Source organism: Cebidichthys violaceus, unplaced genomic scaffold (assembly GCF_023349555.1).
Source record: "Cebidichthys violaceus isolate CVI_PGR_0920_01 unplaced genomic scaffold, fCebVio1.0.p SCAF_20, whole genome shotgun sequence".
NCBI lineage: Eukaryota > Metazoa > Chordata > Actinopteri > Perciformes > Stichaeidae > Cebidichthys > Cebidichthys violaceus.
The window spans coordinates 9,601,956-9,629,226 of record NW_027176373.1 but is presented as its reverse complement, the minus strand read 5'-3'; the positions used below and the strand labels follow the sequence as shown (position 1 = coordinate 9,629,226).

The 27,271-nt window shown below is 41.4% G+C and overlaps 1 protein-coding gene across 4 annotated transcripts; it reads right to left on the bottom strand.

The window, feature by feature from the left end:
• Nucleotides 1–27,271, bottom strand: ehbp1l1b (EH domain binding protein 1-like 1b). Of its 4 annotated transcripts, none has more exons than XM_068716163.1 (29): nt 26,752–27,271; nt 22,376–22,433; nt 21,720–21,815; nt 20,810–20,863; nt 20,536–20,714; nt 20,153–20,271; nt 19,938–20,033; nt 16,923–16,988; nt 16,649–16,783; nt 16,275–16,508; nt 15,968–16,142; nt 14,278–14,625; nt 12,506–14,113; nt 11,502–11,774; nt 10,833–11,348; nt 8,263–9,357; nt 5,838–6,671; nt 4,507–4,744; nt 4,257–4,405; nt 3,809–3,857; nt 3,379–3,703; nt 2,987–3,057; nt 2,775–2,811; nt 2,600–2,652; nt 2,131–2,251; nt 1,879–1,978; nt 1,708–1,781; nt 1,256–1,370; nt 1–991 (listed from the first exon to the last, which is right to left on the bottom strand). In XM_068716163.1, the coding sequence occupies exons 1-29, from the start codon at nt 26,853–26,855 to the stop codon at nt 904–906; spliced, it is 7,410 nt and encodes a 2,469-aa protein (XP_068572264.1). In that variant the 5' UTR covers nt 26,856–27,271; the 3' UTR covers nt 1–903. The 4 variants fall into 4 exon arrangements, with proteins under 4 accessions (XP_068572264.1, XP_068572265.1, XP_068572266.1 ...); XM_068716164.1 differs by having other exon boundaries at nt 2,131–2,242; nt 26,752–27,270; XM_068716165.1 differs by lacking the exon at nt 8,263–9,357 and having other exon boundaries at nt 26,752–27,267.

The following is a 27,271-nucleotide window of genomic DNA, read 5'->3' as shown; positions in this document are numbered from 1 at the left end:
TTTATGTTTCTTGAACGTATTTATCAATATCATTCAACATCATATCTTCAACTCATAAATATGGACAGCATCCGGTATACAGTGTGTGATAGGTATACAGTAGTAATGTGAAGCAGAGAATCACTTTATCAGTGCACCTCAAACAGCATGCATACAGTAGTACAGGACACAGAAGTGAGGAAACGGGTTCATTTCTGTGATTCAAGCAGGCATGAACATCACATCCCTACACGTTATTTAAGGCATTCAGGGTTTGTGCGCACACAACTTGTTGTTGCAATATTGCAACAAGTGGAAATGCTTTTTGGGTTTATAAAAATGTCATGTTGGAGATCATCCTTAAGTTTAAAACGTGTACCCTGTACTCTCAATATTGTGAGTCCAGCTCATGACTTGTCACCTTTTATTTTTATATCTAATATGTTTTGGCATATTACAAAAGGACAAGGCACATTTTGGTTTTAGTCCAGCAGCTTCTGACAACCTCTAGTTGTGTCAAGATGGGTAACCTATTCTTTGTAATAAAAAAAAAGAAAAGGAAAAGCCAGTGTTTAAATACTGAACAAACTCACACATGAATACACACAAAACACATGTACAATAGATGTACAACAACCTGACACATCATTTGAATAAATAAGAATATGTGAACTGAACTCAAAATAATCCTTAAGACAGATGGAAACTTTGACAAAACAACAGTTATTCATTTTCAAGAAAACACTTTCATAGAAGACACAGTTTGTGGCCCGTATCTTGTCTTTCTTCTTACAATGGGTTTTAACAGTTCTTTGGGAAAATAAAGGCACTCAAAAAACAGTGAAATATGGAGCCCCGAAAGTCCTGAAAGATCATATTTTCGCTAATAAAAGCTGTGTGTGTATTTGTGTGTGACCTATCATCTCACTGTAGAACACATTTGTCTTTGTTGTTATATTTTTGCCTCCTCATCTCCAGACCGCGCTCTAGACGCTCATCCTCCTCCATTGCCCTGCAAACATAAACACACATATCAATACGGCACATAAGACATTAACTCTTAGCCATCTATACCAAAGCTCAATTAATTGCTTGTAAATATGGAATAAAAATAATTCAAATCATTGAACTAACTACATTTTATGTTTTGCAGGTCAGTATCACAAGCATTAACCTTCAATTTTTTTTTACTCTTCAATGCTTTCTCTTTCTTTTGCTGTCTCCCTGTGACTTGTTTTGTCTTTTTCCACGCAACCATACAGCCACACCCACTCACCCTCTCTCCTTGGCGTCAATGTCTCTGATGATCTCGTCCCGCTGGTTGACTAAAGACACCAGCTCTTGGAGGAGCAGCTGCTCCCTCTGCTGCTGTGTGGACGACTTCTGCCAGTCTGCAGGATAAACGGCAGAACTTTACGTAACGGTTCCAATGATCATGTGCAGTTCACCCTTTTCTGTTTTTTTCTTGTATTAAACGAGGGTTTACCTCCTCATTCACCTTTACTGAATAAAAAAGTGCTGTTGAGCAAGAGGCTTAACATCCAGCTGTTTTACTGCTGCTGGTGGCGAACAGCAGATAGGATGGCTAATTGGTTCCCAGTGGTGGAATGTAATGAAATACATTTATTTTAGTTATCAGCATGCCAGTCATCTGTACATCCCTTTGAATTACTACTTTTACTTAAGTTAATAATCTGAATACTTCCTCCACCTCTGTTGGTTACTAACCTTCTATAGCCATCATCACCCGAAGTTCCCTGTTCAGGAGCTCAAACCTCCTCTCCAGATCTTGCTCCTCTTGTCTGTAGACACAGTTGATAATCAGCAAAGGTAAAGTATTGTGTATACCGTATGTGTGCGTACATGTGTGTGTATTGTTTGTGCGTAGAGAGGTCTTACAGTAGCTCCAGATTGTCCTGTCTGCGTATCAAAGCGTTCTTCTTGTTCACCAGAGTGAACCACTCCTGGATCAGTCTTTCTTCTTCATTACGGTCGCTTCCTGTATGAACAGAAAAACAAAAGGCAGTTTAGTTTGTATATGAGAAAACCTACTCCGTTCACTGACGCTCCCTGAGTCCTTCCAGTTTATTACTTATTGATTATATATATATTTTTCATGTGTGTGTGTGTGTGTGTGTGTGTGTGACTCACCTGTTTCCATGAGGCTTCGCAGTCGTCTCTCCACCACAGCGGCTCTGCTGTCAATGTGCTTCTGCTCCGACTCCAACGCTGCCAGCTCACTCAGCACATACTGACTGGTGTCCTGCAGACACTGACCACAAGCCACATCGCACACACACATACATACATGCAAACACGCACACAATCACACATGAACATACACAAGAGAGGAAAAAGGGGAAAGGAGAGCGAAGGAAAGAGGGAGTTGCGGGAAAGAGGAAAACAAGTAGAAGAAGATGGTCAAAAGATTAGAGAGCGGCCAAAAGGATGGAATTGATGTGAACAAATTTGTACAAAGTAAAAACAAATATGATTTGTTCTTTCTGGCAGCCATCAGTCACGTTAATGATGTTCATTTGATTTGATGTGAGAAGGAGAGTCAAAGATAATAGAAAAGGGTAAGTAGAGAAGAGAAAGGGTTAACTGAGGAATAACTGACCATGGTTTCCTCTTCTTGTTTGGGAGGCTGGGTCTCAGCTGTGCTCTGCAACTCTGCACACAGGGACACACACAGGACAAATCAAAAGTGTAAAAAAAAAAGAAGAGAAATAAATCTGAATGGGAAGTTGAATAAATATTCAAGTCTTTGAAAGGCTTGGGCTTTAGGTACTCACCTGTATTATTAGTGATTCCTGTCTTTGTGTCTTCATCCTGAACAAGAAAAACATGAAACTGTCACATACAGTAACTATTACAAGGCTGACACATACAGTAAATGAAGAAAATAGAATTTAAAGTGTTTTTTTAAATCCTGTTTTAGAAAATGACATTACAGTTTAAACATGAAAGTCAGTTCCAGTTAAAAGAAAAAGACAGAAAGTGTCACCTGAGTCAGTCCAGATTTGACTGCTTTGATACCCGACCTTGGTGGTGGGACTGGGGTTATTGACTCGTCCACTAAAAACAGATATAAACAACTATTAGAAGTTGGATTCTTGAACCTAATAATTCAACCCAATTTCCTGAGTAAGCTTTAAACAATTTCCTCTTTTGTTTTTTTTCCTGACATTTGTCTTTGTCAAATCGTTCAACTGAAACCATCATGACTCCAGCAAAAAATACCTTTCAATATGGACGGGACTCTTAAGTGAGTTCGACTGCACGATTTGTTATGATGAACCCACTAAAAAAGGTCCATGAAAATAAATGAATGTATCATGGTAAAAGTAATAGTGACAGTATAAGAGAGTACACATGTTTAAAGGTGGCAGAGGCTACCTTTAATCAGTCGTTTGGTCCTCGGTGGTGGGACGACCAACGTGCTGCCCCTTCCTTCGTCCAAGCTCACTCCTTCGTTCAGTCTGGCCATGCAGAAAGCAGCGGCATCGACGTTAGTGGGACCGGGACCAGAGAGGGCGAGGCCGTAGCTGGACTGGCTGCTGTTGTGCTCTATCTGCAGCACGCTCAGCTCCTGGTTGGTGAAGTGTGAGCGGATCTGGCTGAGGTAGGTCATGACTATGAGCCTGTCGGGGACAGACAGAAGAACCATGTCGGACGGCTCCAACAGGCGAGAGATGCCCAGCGCCTCGAAACCATCAAACGCCTGAAGTTTTCAGAAGACAAACACAGAAACAAAAGAGAAATATCTGTTAATAAGTAAACTATCAACACATCTGATGGCACTTACGAGATCAACATGAGCCTTTACCTTCTTGTTGTTCAGCTTGATGTCATGAGAGACCAACTGGTCAAAATCTCTAATGGGACAAAACATGGGAAGAATATAATAATAATTTAAGAACATACAGGTTAACATTTAAATTCATGTAGGGCTGACACTAACAATTACTTTCATTATTGATTAATCTGCTTGTTATTTTCTTGATAAATCAATGTATTGTTTGGTCTATAAAATGCCAGAAAATAGTGAAAAATGCCCATTACAATTTCCCAGAACACATGACAAATATAATAATTTTGTCCAAACAACACCGCCAAACCAAAAGACGAAAAAATGAAGCAGATATTCACAGTTGCAAATTTAATTGACAATCGATTGTTTCAGCTCTAAAATATAAAAAAAAAATGCAAATCCAAGATAAAACTAGAAAGAGGCATGAAGATGAAAAGCAGGTTATGTTTCTTGCAAGTCGTACATTTTGTCTGGATGGAAATGATGTAGGATGGAACAGAAGGCCAGACCATTTCTCCAGGAAGTGCTGAAGTTGGTGACCTTTACCCCCTGGTACCCGTTGGTGATGTCCTGACACCACTGGAGCAACGACTGGCTGGAGTTCACCAAGCCCTGCAGGAGGAGGACGAGAGTGGAAGAAGTTCAGTTTTGGTTGTGTGTGATTTAAAAAGCATGTCAAGGTTTATGTGCACATCAGTATTGTGCATATTTACCTCAGCTGCATCGTCCTTCCCGTCAGCCTCCTCTCTGACCATTGGAGAAGGCTTAAGGTCAAAGGTTTCTTCCTCTGGTAACGTAGGAAGCCAAGATGTGGTCATCTCACAGTGATGGGGAGAAGTGACGTGTGCATCAGTGCGCTGATCACTGGTGTGTCTGCTGGAGGTGTCTCCAAGCTGTGATGGCGGTTTCTTCTCTCCACCATCAGGAAGGTCAGCACATTGGCCTTTTAGCCTACGAGGAGACAGGACATAAACAACAGAGAAAGACGGGTCATGAACGTAAAGACACTTTGTTTTTGGAACAAAGGAGATCATTCAAACAGCGATGAGTGAGAGACATGCAAGCTTGCTGACACGGCAGATGGCAGCACAGCCTTGATGTTACAAGACATGACAGGGAACATACAGCACAACTTTCTGCATAGTTCCCTCGACATAGGTCTATGCTGTTCGGCCAATTTCAATCACCTCAGAACAAAGCAGATTCACCAAATACTTGTCTATGTTGTGTATTTTTCCATGCTTTGGGTATTCGGTTGAAAAACATATCATACACAGCAGTTCTTCAAACTACGCATGCGGCCCGGTGGCAACACACACATGTTGCCAGAGCTGTTTTAAGTCTTTTGAGAGTCCAAAAGAAACACATTTGCTTGCTAAGCTGTGTGGCTAGTGTTTCTAGAAGCATGGCTTTATGGATGCCGGTCTGATGATCTGTCCACCACCACAGTCCAGACTGACATGATGAAAATTAAAAATATATCCATGGCCAAGAGGATGAATCCGCATTACTTTGGATTGGAGAGTCTCTGACTTTACCTCTAGTGCCTCCATAAGGTTGACATTTCGTGGTATTGAGTGAAATATCTAAACAACCACTGGATGGATTTTCGTTTGGGACACACCTCAAGCCCGTACCAACACTTTGGTTAATGACCAAATAAACATTCCCATCAGCCTCAGCTGTACTTAGTAAGACACTATATATTAGAATGTTAGTATCGTCATTTAGCATGCTGATGTAAGCTTAATGCACTGCCTCAGCCTCACAAAACCGCTAAAGATTTTTCATAGTATGGTTTTCATAGGTAGTGGAAAAGAAGGCTGTATTTTTATTAATGGCAATTAATAATACAAATATTATTATTTGTATTACAAATATATATTACAAGATTTGACTTCAAGTCAAATTTAACTTTAGTGAGTGTCACGCTCATTTTTGTGACTTAATTCCGACTAGAGTCTGCATTTCTGCATTTCACATACCCAAACATACACAAGGCTTCGGTGTCATGTCATTCTCTGGAGCAGCAAGACTGACTTACACATCCTCCTCTCCTTCTTGATTTTGCTCCAGCTCATTGGCCGGTGGCTCTTCTGCCTCAGTTAGTGATATTTCCTGCAGGGTGTCACAGCAATCCTGACTGTGATCAACAAGCTCTGTGGTGTCACAGTCAATATCACAGGGGTCGGGGATGAGGAGCTTCATACTGCGAGGGCCAGAGACAGGTAATGAGTCACCTGTCATCAGATTGATTTTAGCCAACAACAGCCTCTCCTCCTCTTGAAGCTGTTGGTCTTTGGTTTGTTGGTTGAGATCAGGGGTGTGTGTTTGTGTGCGGGGGCTGTTGATTTGTGGACTGTCACTCTTTGTGGCGTGTGTGTCCTTGTTTTCTTTATCATCCCTCATTTCAAGATTCTTGTGTGCCTCTGTAGCTGTTTTGGCCATTTTTGTGTCATTGTCGATCTTACTGACGTTTGTTCCTGTGTGCATCTTGTTGTGTGACTGCATGCTGGCAGTGTTTGTGCTCAGAGGAAGTGGCCAAGGCACCACAGACGATTGGAGAAGTTCTCCCTCCTCGATGGCTGCTACCTCCAGGCTGTGGCCAGTGTTTGTGACATCATCATCCCTCTGTCCTTTCATTGGCTGTTTTTGTGCTCCACTATATTGGGGAGCAGATTTGGCTCTAGTTTTCTGACTGTTTCCTTCCTCTTGATTAGATCTCAAAAGAGGTTTGAGATGAGGATGGTCTGCCAGACTGGTTAGAGATTGTACAGGTTTATTCGGGTGACTGGCAGCAGAGCTGTGGTAAAAGGTTTGTCCACTGGAAGAGAGTAAGGGGGGCATCTGGGTAACAGCAAGGGATTGGTGGCCTGAGCTGAAGACAGAAAAGAAGATTTCAGAGCTGAACCTGAAGGCTGAGGTACTTTTGAAAACACTGACCAGCAACAGATCCTTCGCATGCTCCATTCCCCTCGGCAACATACAACCATTTATCTTAAGCAGCCAGAGATCCATATTGTTAATCTCACAGAGGTCGGAGGAAATTCAAGTAAAAAAGGCACAGTTGGTTGTTGCAATACTTAAAACCAATGAACAGTAAATTGAGGGTAGACCAAGGTGTTGTTAAAGAAGGACTCTCCAGCAAAATCTCCCGACTGTCCCAAGATTTCCAATGGTCTTTATATCCCCATTTTTTGGAAAAGATTTTCCCCCAGACTTCCACAAGCGAGATTATACCAAACTGAACAACGAAAGCAAAACACCAATTTAAAACATGCTCCAGCTTCCACTGTATTGCAATATCCAATGACCAAACCAATCCACTTATCCATGCTACTTGACGTGCTACAGCAGCAATGAGTACAAATGAGACAATTTGCGAGGAACCTGGCAGTATTCATTGATGACAGCTGTGTAGACAGCAACATTCGTGGACAGGAACATACAGTAGATGCAGATACATCCATTATACAGCTTCCCCTTTTTCATGCACGCTGCACTACTGCTGCATCTTTGACCAAATCCTTCTTTCTCAAGTACAAATGACTCCAGGACTGACTATGAGTTCATCTACACTGGAAAAACTAGTAAAGTTTGGTAAATTGGCACCATTAAAAGCATGCCAAATTAGCTATTGGCAGTTCCTGTTTGCAGTTTATCCATGGATAGGCGGACAGCTATCTCTGGATTACTTGGATACTGAAGAAAACTTAAAAATGTGATGATTCTCAGGCAAGGTCTGGAGTTTAAAGGAGTGAGTTTTTCTATTTCTAAGGAGATTTATTTAGATGATGTCTTCGGAAAGTGTTAGTTACACTGAATATAAAAATATGTGTATCATGACGGTGTGTTCAGATTGAGTCATGACTCTGAGACGGAGTGAGATATTGCAAACAAGTTGTGCACTAAGGGTATTAAAGTACCTTAACTGTGTTAATAAGCAGGCTTCCCGTTGTTGCTATATTACCAGAAACCATCCTTCTTTCACATGACGCAGTATCTTTGCCATCCGCCCTGCCCCCATGCAATCTCTATCTCTCAGTTTGAAAACCTCTGCTTTAAGTCCTAACTAGGACAAGATGTGGAGAGGAAATTCCAGTTACCTTCACAAACAACATGGTCATTATGTTGGGTTTTTTTTTTTAGGGGGGGGGGGGGGGGGGGGGCATACAGTACATGACTCACATCAACATGCCAACACACAACTTTCTTGAAAAAGACCTGCAGGAAAAGGCCAAACCCCCGAGTAAATGAAGGATAGAAGTGCTTAGTTTTTATTATTTCCCTGCAGATATAGCGAGTGACAGCCTTGATTATTAAAGGAGGCATACACCACAAATGTACAGGCAGAGTTCTCTGATCCACAAGACGCAACAAGCAGATCTCTTTAACATTGAGAACTCTATCCTGGTTACTCATTGCTCTCTCCCTGCAGCTATCTGTCTCTCTCACCCACCCTTACTCACCCTGCTTCCCTTTCCATGTACAGCTCAGCCAGCCAGATGGAGCCAAGTTCTTCCCGTCCTCTCTCATACTCCACCTCCTCATCCTCCTCCTCTCTCAACCACACTGGGATGGCGCCAGATTTCAGGTTGGATTTGCCCTTTTTAACTGATCTCAGAACAGTATTATCCAGGGCTTTCTTAACAGCAGTTACAGTGTCCTCGGGTTTAACTGATTGGGAGTCAACTTTGCTTGTTGGTCTGGGTACAGGGACAGAATCAGCAGGTCCGGTTGAAACCAGTTGGACAGTATTTGTTGTCACTAATTTGAGATCAGACTTGTTTTCTGGTTGCGCTTCATCAACCTGTAACCTCTCATCATACGCAAGATCATCCAACTCCAGTTCCCTCAGAGGAGGCCAGTTTTTTGACTGGTTGTTCATGACTTCCTGCAGTGATGTAGACCCAGAATTGATCTGTTTCTGTTGTGGTTTCTCTCCTTTGCTATCCTCTTCCCTTCGCCTCACACCATCCTCCTCTTCCCTTCTCTTATTTTCCCTTTCCATCTCTCTCTTCCTCTTCTTATTTTCATCCTCAATGTGCTGCTTCCTTTCCCTCTCTTCCCTTTGATTGTTCTCTAGCGCTTCCTTCTCTTTTTCCAGCCTCTTTCTCTCCTCCTCCCTTCCCCTCTCCATCTCTTCTCTCTCCTTTTCCAACCTCTCTGCCTCTTCTCTCTCCTCCCTCTTCATATTTTCTACCCTCTCCTTCTCTCTTCTCTCGCTCTCCTGCTCTCTCTCCTTCTCCTGCTCACTAGCTGCCAGTCTCAGACTTGCCACCAGACTTAGCCCATGTGAAAGTTTCTGAGTCAATCCAGTCTGTTTACTAATGGTCTGGTTTTCTGTTGTGTCAGAGAAGAGTGTGGGTGAAGAAATGTCCACGCCAACGGGAATCAGTGGGTCGTCATCTGGCTCAGCGGACTGCAGAATCTGTGCATCTCCTTCATGTAAAGGTGGCTGATCTTCATTACTTATAAGGATGCATGGTTGGCCTGCAGAGTGGTGGGCATGACTTGCATCAGCAGGTCCAGCAGTCTGCAGGATGGAGGTCACTGTCTCATAGCTAAAGGGGGAGGGACAGGAAATCTCTGAGACAGTTCTCACCCTAAAATGACCTCAGCAGGCTCTGAACAGTTGGACAGAAAGCCAGTCAGCATGCTTGATTAAGTAGTTCCGTTTTCTCAGACTTTGTTTTGGTGCTTGTCCAAAACATACAGAGGAAACATGTATTGTTGGTTGCACTGAGAACCACCCCACACTTTATTTCTACTTAGTGCACAACACCAAAGCCCTCAGGCATGATTAAGAAAACGTGACCAGAAGACATGAAAACGCTTTCTAGTGCCATGCAGCTCAGAGAAAGATAACACAACTAGCCCACATATATGCACAAGACAAATTCTCTACTACACACTGAAAAGATGAGCACATTGTGTTCAACAGCTCACTGAATGGATTATAACCAAGAAATAAAACAATGGTAGCTCAACCACTTGGACCAACAGCATGGTGTATCGTTGTAAGTGGTACTTTGAGTACAGTTTTTCTCAGAGGAGCAGAGTTATTAAACTGTTTCTGGTTTTCCACAGCATTAAGCACTCATATACACTAAATGTGTTATGGTAAATGTAGCCATCCCATACCAGCATTACTCCCATAGAGATAAATGAAAATGTAATAAAATGTCTCTTTAAATTGATTAATAAAATGTATGATAAATAGGCTAAATTGTGTAAACCTACTGCTATACTTGCTGGCCATTATTAGAAAAGGCGTGCTTTTAACTTTAAAACACTTTTTATAACCTCTGATATAATGATTATTTGTTAAAAACTTAATTATAGTTTTGAAGTCTTAACTCTTAATTACTATACTACCTCAGTCAATTATGTAAAATATTATCCCTATTGTGTTTGAAGTTATAATGCTATGTTTTTACTACACCTGTTTTGAGAAACATATAGAAAGATATTTTATTGCATTTGACAAGTTATTGAATTATCCAAAAGTTGTCTAATTATTAGCAGTTATTGGCAATATGTTCTGACTGTATTTAAGCTTGGTCTACAACATTTCTTTAGCATAATGCCTCACTCTTAAACAATTAATTTAACTAAATCAGATAGGCAATAGGCAGGCAGAGAGACTCACCCTTTATACAACACCCTAACTACTGCTGACATGAAGCCAGTAGGCGGCTCCAACTGCTGCTCTGTAACACACACGTCTGCCTCTGTGTGTGCACATTTCTGGGCACTAACACACACACACGCACACAAAATGTAGTCTTGTGAAAAGCTCTTATCATATAATGTCCATTTAAACAGCCAGTCTAACAGCATCATAGACAGTGGATGAGATGAAGAGAACAGCATCAGATGAGGCTAATTGCAACAAAACACTGGTTAGGCTGCAGCACCATAGATGAATATTAGTCAGTACATATACAGGTGTGTATGTGTGTGTGTGTGTGTTTGTGGTGGTTTGCAAGCAAAAGCAGACATATGCAATGCTGCAAAGGAACCGTCACTGACTCACCCCCCTGTTACACCACCCTCCTCATTCTTCTCATCCTTTTCTTCGGGGCTCTCACTACTTTCCATCCGTCTTTCCGCTCCTGTCTCCGGTGTGGTCTCCTCTACCGTCGCCCACAGCTGCTTTTCTGCCTCGCACACTGGCTCCTTATTGTTGGTGAAACTCTCCTGACCACCAGTCAAGACCTCGGCTGGTTTCTCCTCATCTGCTCCCTCCTGTTGTGGTTTTCCTGATGGCTGGAGAACTTTTTCCGACCGCAGTCCTGGTTCTGGTTTTGCGGGAAGCAGCGGCTCTAGTGCCAAAGCTGTTCCTTCGACGGTCGGTTTTGGGGAAACTTTGGGTAAGGTTTCTGGTTCAATGCTGGGTCCCTCTGGCTCTTTGGGCTCCTCTTTAACTGGTGGTGTGCCGGGTTCAGCAGGAGATGGGAATATGTGATGTGTTTCTGAGTCATTTACTGTTATTGGTTGGGGCTCCTGTCTGACAGGGGTGTCCACCTCAGCAGCATCTTCTCTTTGTGAGCTGGAAGAAAGGGATAAAAGCACATGGAGTTTTAGTTTTACATTTTTTACCTACTACATCATTGAGAAGCCAGAACAGCAAAGCAGACAGACATGCAGATACACAGAAAGAAAGACAAAGCAGACAGACAGACATCCCCTCATCCATTCTTACCCTCTGCACAAAGGTTTTGCACCCTCCATTGCAGAGATTTTTTCAGATGTATCTTTCCCACTTCTCCCTTCTAGCGCTTTCCATAGAGGAACCTCTTCATCAGACAGCCTCTGTGGAGGTGGCACCAGGGTCAAGACCTCTAATGTGAATGGTTTATCCTGAACATTGGGGCCTGAACAGGTGCTATGTGGAGAATATGTGGCCAATATTTTCTTTTCTGGGATAACAATGTTTGCCAATGAACCTTCCTTTAACAGAGAGGGTTGCCCAAGACTGGAATAAGGAGAGAGAAAGAGGGAAAAATATAAGGGGGGCATGTTGAAGAATTTCAAAAAGAGTTCAGCAGAAATAGGAAAGGGAGAGGAGGAAAGCCACACAACAACGACAACACACAAAAATAAAATTAGGGGTGGGTTATGCCACAAAATTTGATACCAAGTAATACCACGGCCATGACCACTGATAAATACTTTATAATTATTAGAAGCAGCTGGAAAATGTGTCATTATTAATGAGGTAAATGCATCAATGGTTACTTCTGAATACATTTGCATGTTAAAATGCAACACAGATTTCAATGGTAAACAATGCATTTTTATTGTGTGAATTTTCTTAAACTATCACGAGCACACAAAACAGCAGTGGAGAAGCAAAGAGTGCTCGTAAGCACGATCTAGTAGTATTGATATTTACGACAAGGCATCAATACTTTGGGGATTGATCTGCCCTCCTCTACAACATAGATAATCAAAAAAATCTTACAAGAGCAGAGAATCAAAAAAGAATCATCACAGAAGAACAGAGAAATTAGGATTCAGCCCAACTTGATACCACTTTAGGACAAAGTTACAGAACAAAGTCTGATGTTTGAATCAGTAGAAAGTGAATTTAAAGTGACTTTTGGTAAATTGATTGTATTTGCTGATTAAGAAAGCAGATGCAAAAATAATCACATCAACGCCTACAGTGAAATAATTACTTTTTATTTCAGTGGTGTAACTCACCGCTCATTGGTGGCAGAGCTTGGTTTATCAACTGTTTGAAGGGTCATCTTTCTGTTTTGTGATTGGCTGAGAATTTGTGAAGGCAGCTGCTCGGATGTCACACTGGTTTTGTCCGGGGGAGGGAAGTGGGAAGCAGGAAGTGGAGTTTGTGTTACATCTTTAAGAGTCGCAGGCGAGTGTGTGAAAGTGTGAGGAGGGGCGTCGGTATGTTTGTTTAGCTGAGGAACTGGCAAAGAAGAAGGAGAAACTAAAGTTTTCATCTTTTGCTTATCCTCATCTGACTTGTTGGCCTCCAGACTGCAGATCGGAGCAGCTCGATCCTCCTTGCTCCTCTTGTTTTCCTCCTCTTTCTTTCGTCTTTCCATCTCTTCCTTCTCTTGCAGAAGCTTCTTCTTCTGTTCATCCTCTTTCTTTTTGTTGTCCTCTTCCTGCTTCATTTTTCGTTCTGCTTTCTCTTTCTCCTCTAAATGTCTCTTCTCCTCCTCGTCCCTCTTTTTCTTTTCCTCCTCCTCTTTTTTCTTCTTCTCTGCCTCCTGCCTTATTTGCTCCTCTTGCAGTTGTCTCTCCTTTTCTTTCTGCTCCTTCAAGAGTGTCTCTTTCCTCCTCTTCTCCTCCTCCTCTTCACGCCTTTTCTCCTCTGCTTTTTTCCTCCTCTCCATCCTTTCCTTCTCCTTCTTTATGAGTCTCTCCTTCTCTTTCTCCTCTCTCCATCTTTCCTCCTCCCGCTCCTTTTCCTCTTTGAGTACTCTTTCCTTTTCTTCCCTCTTTCTCCTCTCCTCTGCTTCTTTGACCCTCTTCTTCTCCTCCTCCTCCCTCCTCTTCCTCTCCACTTCTTCCTCCCTTTTCTTTCTCTCTTCCTCATTCCTTCTCTGCTCCTCCTCTCTCTTCATCTTCTCCTTCTCTGCCGCATTTTTCTTTCTCTCTGCCTCCTCCCTCTTTCTTCTCTCTTCCTCCTCTTTAATTTTCTGTTGCTTCATCTCTTTTTCCTCCTTCAAGCATTTATCCTCCATCTTCTTCTGCTCTTCCACTTCAAGGAGCCTCTTTTTCTCTTCCTCCCTCCTTCTCCTTTTCTCCTCAAACAATCTCACCTCCTCCATCCCTTTTTGCTCCTCATCTTTCATTTTCCTCAAGAATCTGTCTCTCTCAAGTCTCCTCTCTTCCTCCCTCCTAAATTTTTCCTTTTCCTCCTCCACCAGCAGTCTCCTCTGTTGCTCTCTTTTCCTTCTCTCCTCTTCATTCCGCTTCCTCTTCTCCTCCTCTTCTCTCAGCTTCTCCTGTTTTTCTATTCTCTCCTTCAGAAGTTTCTCCTCCTCACTTTTCTTCCTCTCCTTCTCTTTCTTGACCTTCTCCTCCTCCTGTAAGAGCCTCTTCTTCTCCTCCTCCTCTAACAGTCTCTTCTTCTCTTCCTCATATTTTCTGCTCTCTTCCTGCTTCTGGAGCATTACTCTTTGCTCTTCCTCTTTCCTCCTCCTTTCCTCCTCTTGTTGTTTCTCCCACTGCTTCTCCTGCTCTGCCTTGATCTTCACCTCCTTCTTCATTGCTGCTCCCTCTAACTGCTCCGTCAGTGATGGCTTTTCTCCAACCACCTTTTCATTGTTTTTCTGCAGACTGCAGAACAGATAAACAATATTACTTAATCCTCAATCTGTGTGTGTGTGTGTGTGTGTGTGTGTGTGTGTATGTGTTTATTATCAGCACCATCAGTTCACATTTTGCAAACTTATTTTTTAATGCTCTGGACCTTGATTTTATCTGCGAATATAAATACTCACCCCGGAGGACACCTTTTGATAGTATCTCGCTTAGAGTCATCCTCCTCCAGAAACAAGCCCCCTGATTGTTGTCGCTGTGACTCAAACGACTCAAAGATGATGTCGTCAAAGTCAGGCTCTGGCTCAGGCTTTGCCAGTGGCGGCTTTTCGGCCTTAAAGACGCTAATAACACCCATCTCATTAGTTGGTGTTTTCAAATCAGTTTCCCCCACAGCATTAGGCTGTTTAGGAGTGATAAATGCTGCCACAACATTGGTGGAGGGCTGCTGAGGGGTGGAGCTCTCACAGCAGGAGAAGGGCCATGGAGGGGGCGGGGCTATTATCAGCTCTGAACGTGACTGGGCCGGACTGGGGACAGAAATATTGGAGGTCAGGCTCGAGAGATGAGTGGGTGAGACTTCACAAGGCTGACCGTGCAGGAGGTGATTATGGGTGGTAACAAGCAGGCCACAGAGCAGACTACAGACCTGATCATTACTCCACTGCTGTGTACAGGAAGGTCAGTGCAACAGGAGGCAGGGTACAAAACACTCAACTGTTAGCACATGTTAGCATCAAGCAACCATGAGGCCTTGAGCAATAGTTTCACAAATCTCTTGATCAACACACAAGGTAAAACTGTTATTCAACCACACACGCAAGCTGAAGCAGGTTTGCCTCAGTTAGCACTGAGGTGGGTTAGCTTGGGATCATTTAGACCAAAATGAGTTTGCCATGATGCTGATCGATACATATGATTGGATTGGAGGAATAACTCCCATTCCCAACTCCCATTTCCCAAAAATGTTTATCCCAATGATGCACTCTGAAGTTGCTACAAAGATCGATAAGCCATATCGGCAACAGTATGGAGACTGCTGAATTAGCTGTACATCTGTGCACCTAAGAGGAATAGTTTGACATTATGGGAAAGCTTATTTCCTTTTAATGCTGTGAGTTAGAAGATCCATGTTAGAAGATTGATACCTCATGTCTGTGTGGTAAATATGAAGCTACCTTCTTATATGGTTAGCTTATTTTTGCATTACGAGTGGGAAACTGCTAGTCTTGCTCTGTCCAATAGGTAACACAATTTGCCTACCAGCATCTGTGAAGCTCACCAATTAACATGTTAAATTTTGTTCCTATAATTCGTACAAAAAGTGTAAAAATTACGTCACAGGGTTATTTACGTGATTATTTGCGTGATTATTTTTTTGTACAGATGAAACAAACAAGATATGATATGCTAATTAGTGAACTTTAAAGGTACAGGTAGGTGGATTTTGTTACCTTTGGATGGAGACAGGATTACTGCTTTCCCCATTTCCAGTGTTTATGTTATGCAATGCCAACTTTCTCCTAGTTGTAGCTTCGTATTTGAAAGACAGGCATGAGAACGTTATTGATATTCTCATCAAAAAAGCTAATAAGAGTATTCGCCAAAGAAGTATTCTTTGAAGCATCCATGCAATTTCAAGCAGGTAGCCCATCTCAAAGTGTACCGATGTGCTCTGTACGCTTGCTTTCGTGAGTCTGTGTGTCTATGTTTCTCCCAAGCTGTGCTGGAGCGGCTACAGTCGTCAAGGCGCCTTTTCAGCTCTGTGGTCTGCTGACACATTCTCTCCACACACAGCTTGTGGCCAAACACAGGATCCAAAACAAGCAATCTAAATTGAATTACTCATATGATATCATCCCATGACCTCACCTGATACTTGCTGGTTCATCTTTGATGGCCACCTTTGAATCCTGGGCTGGTGTTTTTGGCTGGTTGGATACTCCGATGTTGGCCACTGCTTGGTTATTTTGAGGAGAACCCTTGTTCCGGCTCAGAGGGCTCTGAGTTGTTTCCTCATCTACTTGAGCGAGGGGGAAGGTTGAACCTTGAAAGAGCAAAAGTGATTTATGAAATCTGCTTCCAAATGAGACATTTTCACACGTGACACAGCATGAGGTAATTGTCTTGGCTGTAATAAAGACTGACAGGAGATTATTTGATGAGCTGGCTGATATACCTGACTGACAGGAGCTGATTGGAGCGGAAGGAGCAGGAGACACAGCGAGCTGAGGGTGAGGAGAGGAGAATAAAACTGAGGTGGAAAGAGACGAGGAGCGAGGGGGTGAGGAGAATGGAAGGGAGGCAGTAAGGGCCGGAGCGGCCGGGTCACAGAGGGCATCAAGGTCCGGACTACTCAGCAGGGGGACAGGAGTGATGTCACTACCAGATGTCAACCACGTCCCCTTAGCACCTGAGGGAAGCAGAGAGGAAGGAGAGGGAAGAGGAGGCGGAGAGGGAAACAAAGGAGACTAGATGAAGCAGGTTTATAAAGAGTGAAATGATGGGGGAAGAAGTCAGAGGAGAATAAAACACGACATTGACATCGGTTACCTGACTCTAAGATACTGGGGTGAGTTTTGGGAAGTGGAGTGGACTCAAGAGGAGGTGCATCAGCGGAAAAGGGAGATGGAGATGAGGGGCGGGCGATTGGTTTGACAACCTGAGGTCTGAAAATGTGAGCACGGCCTAGTTGAGAGGACAGACAATGAAAGATATTAAAAGCAAAACATAGGAGGACAGAAGAGAAGAAACGTTTTTTAAGATTTGAAAAGAATATTAGTAGTGGAGTATCTTTTTATTCTAGACAGTCACAGCAGAGACAGACCAGAGACTGAAGTAAGATCATCAGGAGTTTGATCCTCCGGGGGGCGCCGTTGATGTGAAATAGGAACTGAGGAGAGGAGAGGGACAAAGAGGAGTGATGAACGAAAGAGGAATAAAGACAAACCAATGTATAGCTAGCAAGAGGCAAAGACTGAAAGAGGAACAGCACAGCTAATTTCATATTATGCATTTTACTAATTGTATTCCACCATCACAGAAGTGATCTCTATCTCAAAGGAACAAACACAGGTTTGCTGAAGTCTCGACAATGATTAGTGGTTTTAAAAAAAATGCTATAAATACACAATATAATTAAGTTTTAGAGTTTTATATATATTTTGAATAGTGAATTATTGCTAGACTAAGCTACTACAAGTTATATTTAGATATGCCATTACATGACAGTGTAAGTGATAGTATCCCGGGGATTTTTAATGTGCATTTGTAAAGAATTTTAGGAATAATAAGGTGCTAGTAAAATGTAGAGGAGTCTGTAAGCATGGATTGAAACGGACCAAACTTTTGGACAAGATTCACCTCCTTGATGGTGTGATTCAAATCTTCAAAAAAAACTTCATTTTATGTTTTCCCTGCATCCTGAACTTCTGAGTACACTGGTTTATATTCATATAAAGTTGGATTTAATTAACACGAGTCAAAACTGAGGCAAAATATATAGAAACAACTAACACAAAAACAAGTAGATACCAAATTAGCACATCTAAAACGGCCACAAAACTTTCCTTTGTTCTTGCCTGAGGTACTGCAGCCATGTCAAAACGGTCAGATGTTTAACTCTGATATCATGACAAATTGATCTTCCTCACACATACTGTAGCATACTTTTGACTTGTAAAGTAACATGAGCATGACTCTAAATCATGTGGAAGACAAGGTCAGACCAGACCAGCACACATAAGGAATCAATTATTGGAAAGCATGCAGCATGCCTGTCTGCCAGCCAGCCACATTGATACCTTTTCCTGAGCATGCCTGGAAGATTCTGGGCAGAGAGGGAGGCTGAGAGAGGGTCCGGGTGAGTGGAGGGTGAGCGGATGGAGGCTCAGAGGACAGGTCGGGCTTACAGGGAGAGGAGGATTTAGGTGGGAGAGAATGGGAGACAGTAGAGGTGGTCTGATGGGTCATAGTAGTGGATGCAGTGAAAGAAGACATTTGGGGAGCCGTAGAGGAAGAAGTTATGATGGTCTTGGGTGATGACAATGCAGGGGAGGGAAGTTTGGGAGTTAATAAGGTAATGCCAGCTTCGGAGGTGCTGGGCGGCTTAAAAGGCAGTTTAGAGGGGGTATTTGAAGAAGAATTTAGGGGAACAGACAGCACTGCTAAAGAAGGCTTCACTGACACAGATCCAGAGCATTTGGGAGATGGAGGATGAGTGGAAGAGGAAATGTTTTGGGTTGAAGGTGTGATTATGGTTGCTTTGGGGGATGGAGGATTTGCAGGAGACACATCAGAGAGAGGCAGGACAGAGGAGGCACTTTGGATTGAGGGAGTAGCCGCTGTGAGCTGTGAGCTTGGAGGATTAGGTAGTGGGTCAGAAGAAGCAAGAGCCTCAAGGAAAAGAGGGTTTGATGAGTTTTTATGCTTGGATCTGGGTGAGGGCTGAGGGGAGGGGCCAGGGGAAGGTTGGATCTCTGACTGAACAGGGGTGGTGGTGAAGGGGTGTCGGCTGCGACGGGGCGATGGGCGAGGAGCAATAGGTAGAGGAGGGCGGGAGTGGACGGCAGGACTGGGAGGGCCGCCATCACGCCTACATGCTGGATGAGTAGATGGAAGGATGGATGGATGGATGGATCAAGGAAAGTAGATTTTTGCAGAAAGAGAAATGATGAAAACGACAGGAAGGAAAAGGTTATGAATTGAGAATGAAAATGAAATGAACTGGGAGTCAATGACAGTTGAGAATTTGACTAAAGGTGACCACATCAGTGGTGGAAACTAACTTAGTACATTTACTTCAATGCAGTTTTGAGGTACTTTACTAAAGTATTTCCATTTCCTACTTCTTTATACTTTTACTCCACCACATTTCAGAGGGAAATATTGTACTTTTTACTTCACTTAATTTATCTGACAGTTATAGTTATTGGTTACATAACCAATAACTATAACATATTGTGCAAATTATCTTATTTCATTTTCCTTTCTCATAACACATGGAAGATAGTTCAATCTCTTTTAATGCAAATTAACTAATTTCACAATATTCTAAACTCAATTTTAATCATTCTAGTGCAGCAACCGGCTTTGTAAAATAATAATTAGTATTATTGTTTTATTAAAAAATTTATTTTACATTTAGAAATATCTTTATAAGAGTGGCGTTTTTTTGCAGATTAAACTGCCCACATTTTATATTAAGAATTCAAAATCACCTCGACCAATGACAACAAAAATGCTGCTCGCATATTCATACATAAGTGATAATTATCATATCGTATATTTAACAAGGGGCCTGAAAGGGGCCACTCTGCATAATGAGTATTTTTGGTACTTTAATTTTATTTGGTAATTAATACTGCTGTACTATTACTGAAGTAAGGTTTCAAATGAATGCAGCAGTTTTACTTTTACTAGTATGTTTTCACTGATGCATTACCACTTTTACTTAAGTACATGATGTACATACTTTTTCCACCACTGGTGCCTATTCGGAAAACAACGTACGCTTTAAAGCCATGAAACTAGATTGGTGGTTTGACAGTAATGCCTCTCTGGACACATTCACCTTTAAATGCCATGTTGCATGAAGCTTTTCACGCCTCCAAACAAACTTCCAAAACATCTGTGGCATTGGTCATCACATGATTCTCAATAATGTCTGGATGAGAAATATGTGGTATGCAGAGCAAATGGCATGAGTGTGTGAATTACTGTTATATAAACTGAGCCTCTCAATAACAGACAGGTGGAGAGAGAGAGTTCACACCTCCTCCTCCTCTCTGGCTACAGAAACAAACAGCAGGAGCAGGTGAAAAAAATGGCAAGAGGAAGCTACCTGAGGCTGGATAAGTGGGTCCAGTGGAGTCTCGCTTGTCAGGTGGAGGGGGAGCAGGGCGATTTGGGCGAGTTAAAGTGTGTGGAACAACAGCAGCTACCAGAAAAGAGTAGAGCAAAAGAAGTGACAGGAGGATAAAGAAGGTAGAGGAGGAGGAAATGTCAGAAGAAAATGCTCACAGCGAGAAGAAGCAGTGTTTGTGTAAGTCTGCCCACCTGTAGCAGTGACAGACTTCTTGTCCTCCTCTTCATCGCTCTCATTGAAGTCGTCCATGTTGCCGATATCTGTGGGTTTGACGCTCATCAGGCTGGCCAGACTCTGCATGTCTTCATCACTGAGGAACAAGAACATGAGAGCAAACATGCATCACATAGTCATTACTTAGTGAGGAAGAAAATCCCTTTGATAAATAAACCAGTCGGTACATTAAATGTGGTTGAGGCTTCATTTCTCAACCTCCAAAGTGGAATTGTATTACTCACAACAAGTACTCTATACATTAACACATATAAAAACTCTTCTTGTTTTAAGTATTCTGTGTCAATTTTTAAGTATGTATTGTTGAAGCTCTACTCTCTGAGATAAAACTACTACTCACGTGGCTTTCCCCTCACGAACAAAGACGCATGACAGCGACAGCTTGAGCGTGGCCTCCACCACTTTGACAGACAGCGGCTTCAGCTTCAGTGTCAGGTCAGTCTGGGTCGGCGTCTGACTGGCAAACCGCTTCAGGTTGATGTCTGCTGATGCCAGCACCTTACGATGTCCCTTGTTCTCCTTTACATGGCCAACAAAAACAGCCATGATCCATAAAGGATTTTGAATCATATCAATTTAAAGAATCATAAGTGGAGTAGTTAAGAGATACTTACACCCTCAATTACAAAGGTCCACTCTTTGTCCTCAAATTCATCCGCATTGACCTCCTGAAGAGGTGAGAACAACAATAAAATTTGCAGTCGAACATCCTGCCCGACCACTACACTGTTTCACACACATGTTCTTGTAAATGTTGCCATTTAATGAATACATAAATATATTTTTCTGGTTGTATAATAGATTCTATATGCAACAGGTGTAAATGTGACACATATTATTATTATTATTATATAACTGTGAATTTTTCTCTATTTTTACTATCTTTATCGAATATCTAACTTAAATGTTAACCGTATACATTCACGTACACTATATTCTTCTACATACATTCCTATTTCTGTTTAAACTGTATACCTGTGTGTATACATATATATATATATATATATATATATATATATATATATATATATATATATATATATATATATATATACATATATATATATATATATATGTACATAGAGTCGGTGTATATTATTATTATTATGTTACTTCCAATATTCATCTATGCAATTCAAATGAAGTATTTTGCCTTATATATACATACATACTGTAAGTAATAAGACAGTATTACATTACATTACAGTCATTTAGCAGAAGCTTTTATCCAAAGCAATCCAATATACAGCATAGTACATTGTAACTTGTTTTTTAGATTCTTGTTAAGTTTTTGTTTTTATTATTTTAGCTTTTTTTGTTGTTTTGTGATTGATATGTGACTTGGCTTCTGTAGCACTGCAATTTGCTTTTGGGATTAAAAAAGTACTCTGAACTCTACCGGACCCCTCGTGCTCTTTATGGAAGCATCTGCATTGGTTATATTTCGTCACTCTCCCGTTTTCCCTCGAATTTCTCCCGTTTGTATGTGTGTAGAGTAAACAGTGTACTCTGTTGTTTTGGTACCTTGAAGAGTGTAACAGAGATGTCGATGTTCTCTGGGACAGGCCACACCACCATGCCCCTGTAGGGGTTTTTGATTCCAGGCTGCCAACTGTGGAGCTGCACAACAAACAACATTGGTGAGACTGTCAGACATGGAAGAAGTACTCTGAACTGTTACATTAGTAAAAATAGCAATACTTAGTGTATAAATACTCTGTAACAAGTACAGGGCCTGCATTCAAAATGTAATTTGAGTAAAAGTATGGGCATCAAATAATTTAAAGTACTACAAGTAACACTACTCATTATGCAAAACAACTTCTGTCTAATTTCAGAATAATATATATTTTATAATTGATGAATCAACGTGTACATCCGTTTAATGTTGCACCTGGTAAAGGTGGAGTTCATTTTAAACTTTACATACTACCAGGTAGTTTAATTTATATATATGTTTTAATACTCTGAATCTGCAAAGTAAGTGGTAACTAAATCTTTAAAATAAAAGCAGTGCAGTTAAACGTACATTTCCTTCTGAATGTAGTGGAATAGAAATATAAAGTATCAAATTGTACTGAAGTACAGTACTTGAGTAAATGTACTTAGTTACTTTCCACCTCTGGAGACTGTGTGCACGCTTCTGTGTGTGTATGTTTGTGGTGGTTTAGTGGTTTCACCTTGGAGCACATGCGTCTGTTCCTCCTGGTCCAAACCACCCTCAGCTTGTCTGGTTGCCTACAGAAACAAAAAAAAACACATCAACACACAGAAATGACGTCTTGCCTCATGTTGTTACTTGATATTATTGAGGACATAATCTGCTCTTCTCCAAAAAGGACACAGCTTTTTAAAAAAGTCAAAACAACAATTTGATCAAAATTAGTAACTTTACAAAAACCCTCAGTGAAAGGATGTTCGAACTTCATTAAATCATGTCTCCAAACAAAGTGGATATTATACATAAAAGAGAACACAAGTTGTAATAGAAAGTCTTGTGAATCACTGGAGGATAAAAAAGTCAAATACAAGGCACTGATATGAGTATGCAGATGGCTGTGATCTCATTGGTAAAATTTTGAATGTGTGTACAGCATATGTGTGTATTTCATACAGCTGTTTATCTGTAATTAGGCTACACAATGTATAATGTGTGTGTGTGTGTGTGTGCCTGTCATTGTGTATATGCGTGTTGGTAACACTTTCCATTGTATTTTCTCAGTCCACTGTGGCACAGGAAGTTAAACTGGAGTCATGTGATCTGAGTCTGAGTATGTGAATGTGAGGCGTGCATCTTGACAGGAAGTAGGAAGAGAACACACACACACACACACACACACACACACACACACACACACACACACACACACACACACACACACACCAAATATTACCAGTACATAATAATAATTCCTAATACCTTTCAAATCTCAGAGCCAACTTTAAATATGTTATCTTTACAACTCTGTTTCAACACCTACACATGCTCTTTAGAATGTTAGTTCATAGAATGGATGACTATTGTCTCATGTTACAGTGTATCAATGCTCAAGTATAAAGAGGGCATGTGTGTGTGTAAATGTGTTTATGTGGTACAGTATGTGTGTTGGGGGACAGGAGTGGCATTAGAAATAGCCTGACCAGCACAGTGGGGATAATGGAGGAGAGAAAGAAGGAACAGCACCAACAGGAGACTAGAAAATATGATCCGAAACACAAAGACACAAAAACATCTTCTGAACCAGTGAGCTTAGTAGTTATGGGTTTTACACGGGCGAACATGAGGGAGTAATGCCGTTGTGTAACATGTAACTACTGTAATTGTAGTTGGTGTTTTGTCATTCAGCAGACAATGGTTTAGTCCTCAGCTGACTAGAGCAGGGACACACATTACCCACATCCATGTAGAAATGTTTTGTTTTAAACAGCATGTGGTGTTTGTGATTGTGTTTGCGATATCACTGTAAAAACATAACATATACACATTTACAGACAGTAAAATAAATCAACTTACTCACTAAGCCCATCTCATGTTTTAGTCACATAAAGCACTCCTTGTGTTACTGTAAAAATAGCCTGTTGCTCAGTCTTTAATTATATCTATGCCACTAGACTGTCTCTGTCAACATCATGACTGTTGTCATGTATAAACTTCCAGGCCTGCTTATCTTTGGCCCCTCTGTTTTTGATTCCTCTATCCAACAGAGCTTGTAATGGTGAATATCTTGTCCTTCCAGTCATGGTATCGCGTAATTGTTCTTTCCGCTTAGAGGCAGTAGAAACAGGTTGTGAAGACAACATTGCAAATATTATAGAAATTAAAGTTGATGTGGCGCACTACTTGCATATTTACTGGGCACACAGAATACTCCACACAGAATATTCTGAACGCACCGCATGTAACATTAGGTCAAGCTAAACGAAGACTAATTTGATTGACCTGTGTACACATCCGACAGTTACAGAGCAACACTATAATACATTTAAAGTCGTTTGTGGAAACCTGATGAATGTAGTTCAATATTCCCTCTTTCAGCTCTGTTTTTGGTCTCTAAAAACTCCTGAGGAAAACATCTGGCTCTATAGGTGTGCAATGCTCCCTATGGTCACTATCCACGTTTACACTATGACAGCTGTAAGAGTGAACCATAACAGTAAAGTTGTGGAAAGCTAAACAATGAAACTCACTGATGTGTAAAGCTCTGTTTAAAACCAAATTACTTTGTTTAATTCAAACTGTTTGAGGGAACCGACAGCCTTAAACCATTTAAGTTTATTAACTCAAACAATTTACCTTTTTATTTCCGTTTTATTGAAGCGTTTTATTCCCACAAAAAAAAAAGGTTTAAATTCTAGTTGTGAAAACTTCAAACTCTGTTGTGGCTACTCTGTTAATTTGAGGAAACTTTTAAGTTGCATTAACACAACATTAACACAAGCGTCTGACACAACTTAAACAATATATTTAGTTGTATGCCGAACACTCATGACTGATTACATAACATTTACATTTTAAAACTTTTCAATGTTCACAGCTCTCAAAAGAGCGAAACATGTACTCCGTTATTCCAGTGCTGAGTGCACACAGCCATGACGAAAAGTCACGTCCTCTCTGACAACGAGGTGAACGGGCAGGTTCACTGTTGACATATGTGTTACTGCACTAATTAAGATGTTAACAATACTTTTTTTTTTTTTACATCTAACATCAAATCATTACACTTTGGGGGATCATTAAGAATTATTTGTTTAAACTTTAAAAAAATGAGTCTCAACAGTCTCAAGTTAATACTGGTGCCTCTATTTGACCTAGTAAACGAGACTGTCAGTGAAAAGATTGGCTCTTTCTACCAGCCCACTGCTGACCGACCCAGATCCGGCTTTGCTGCCGCGTTTGACCTGCAGTCCCAAGGCGAAGCAGTGAAAACACATACTGCTGAGACCCAGGCTGTATTGATGGGACCACTGGAGGGAACGGAGGCACAGGAGAACCAGAACCAAGACTGCATGGATCAGACTGTATGACTGTATGCAGTAAAATGAGAGGTTTTCTGGAGGGATTCTGATGCTCTGAAACACTAATGCTTTCAGCCACAGGAACCGCCAAAATGTACATTAAATGTAACAAGTGCGTCTAGGGGCGACAGTTTCTAAGAAAACCAATGGTTTCAAATTATAGCACTGAATTAGAACAACCCTGCCAAACACACACACACAAACATGTGACTTGTGAGACACTTTCAATCCCCCTTGTGACCAAGGATTCATTTCCCGCCTCTGATGTTTGAGGTGATCTTTAAGTATCAGTAACTCTGACCACTATATTTAATCACAAGAACTTCGGGTTGATTTCCTTTAAAAAAATAACCTTATGCCGAATAGGACTTTGGATTACTCTCCAGTCTTCCACCTGTCTTCTCTTCTCCTTCTCTCTGTTGTTTCTGACACTGGCAAAGGCTTATCAACTCTGATTTCATCATGTGTGGGAGTTGTCACTCTTTCTAAATCACTCTATCCCTTCCCGTCTGTTTGCACACACACAACAGCTCTCTGCCGCTGATCAAACTCTGACACTTTATTGACAAGAGCCTTCAATCATTTCAGGATTTAAAAAAACAAAACTGTTTGTTATCGTGCTGACAACAAGCCGCTTACACAATTAGTGTATACTTCAGAGAAATTTGGACAGATAAGAAGGTGGCTCCAGAAAAAGGTGGTGATATTATTCCCAGTTTTTGCTTTTCAACGTGACCCTAGCACCCTTTACTGACGATTGTTGACAGTATGATGTAAGTATGTTTTCTGTCCGATGCTGTGTCAGTGTATGTCAGAGTAGAATAATGCCTCATGCTGCATCACCTGGCCACCTCCCAAATGTTTAGTACAACAGGAAATTGCACAAGAGGGGGAAGCCCTACAGAGCTTAAGCGCTACACAGTCATTGGATTGCAGCTTTGAAATGAAATGTGAGTGAGACTATTGATTTTGCTTAATTACAATGGTACATGATTGAATGTTGATGTTGAATGTAAAACTAAATCTTGCTTACAATGTATCACAGACACTTGGCCTTTGTTGCCTGAACTTGTATACATTTTCAAAATAAATAGGGGATGACAGGGATATTAAAACATTAGCAAGTAACAAACAGACTATGCTATTCATTGTCATATTGGTTACATGATAGATAATGTCTCTGCACAAATATTTATCATATAATTAGTATTTAAAGGACAACGATCCTTTAGAATGAACTGTGTCCTGATAACTGTCTAAAGATTAACACAAACCTTGTCAATAGGCGCGGTCGGGAATCGAACCCACTATCACCGTGGAACCGCTTATCACATGGAGACTACATGGACAGAGGGACGCCCTCATCCGCGTCAATGTAGCGGAAACCCTCACAACATGAGCATTGTCATAATAGAGTCTTATTATAGCTAATAACATACTAAACCTGTCAGGGGAGTTATGTAGATGTCAAACAGGAAGAAACGTTCACATGTGTCATGGCAGAAAAACTCTTAAAGTAATTGTAAAGATCCAAACTCACCATTTCTTTGTGCACTCCAACACGAGTTCCTGGTAAGAGGCGACAAACTGAAACTTTGAAGCTTTTTTACCAACGCGCTGCAGTCTTTTCCATACCGAAGTCATAACTTCCTCTGGTAAGATATACAACTTAACAAACAGGAAAAAGAAAGAAAGACTCGCGCTCCTCCGCGCAACAATAATCCAAATTCCTTAAAAGGACCTCTTCTTCTTCTTCTTCTTCTTCTGCTGCTGCTGCTGCTGCTGCTGATGATGATAATGGGCTTCACACAAGCTGCGACTTGCGCTCATTGGCAATAAGTGGAGTCACGCTCAGAAATGTCGCGGTGTAGTGAACAGAAAGAAGCCGGACAGAACTGGCAATTAAGCCAGAAGCAAAGAGGAACCGATTCCGCCCTGCTCGCTGTCATTCAAACAGCCGGTAAAACGCCTGATGTGAAGCTAACGTTTCAACCTAACAACTGCAGCAGCTCTCATTGACAACTCTCTCTCTCTCTCTTTCTTGGCAATAATCCACTCGG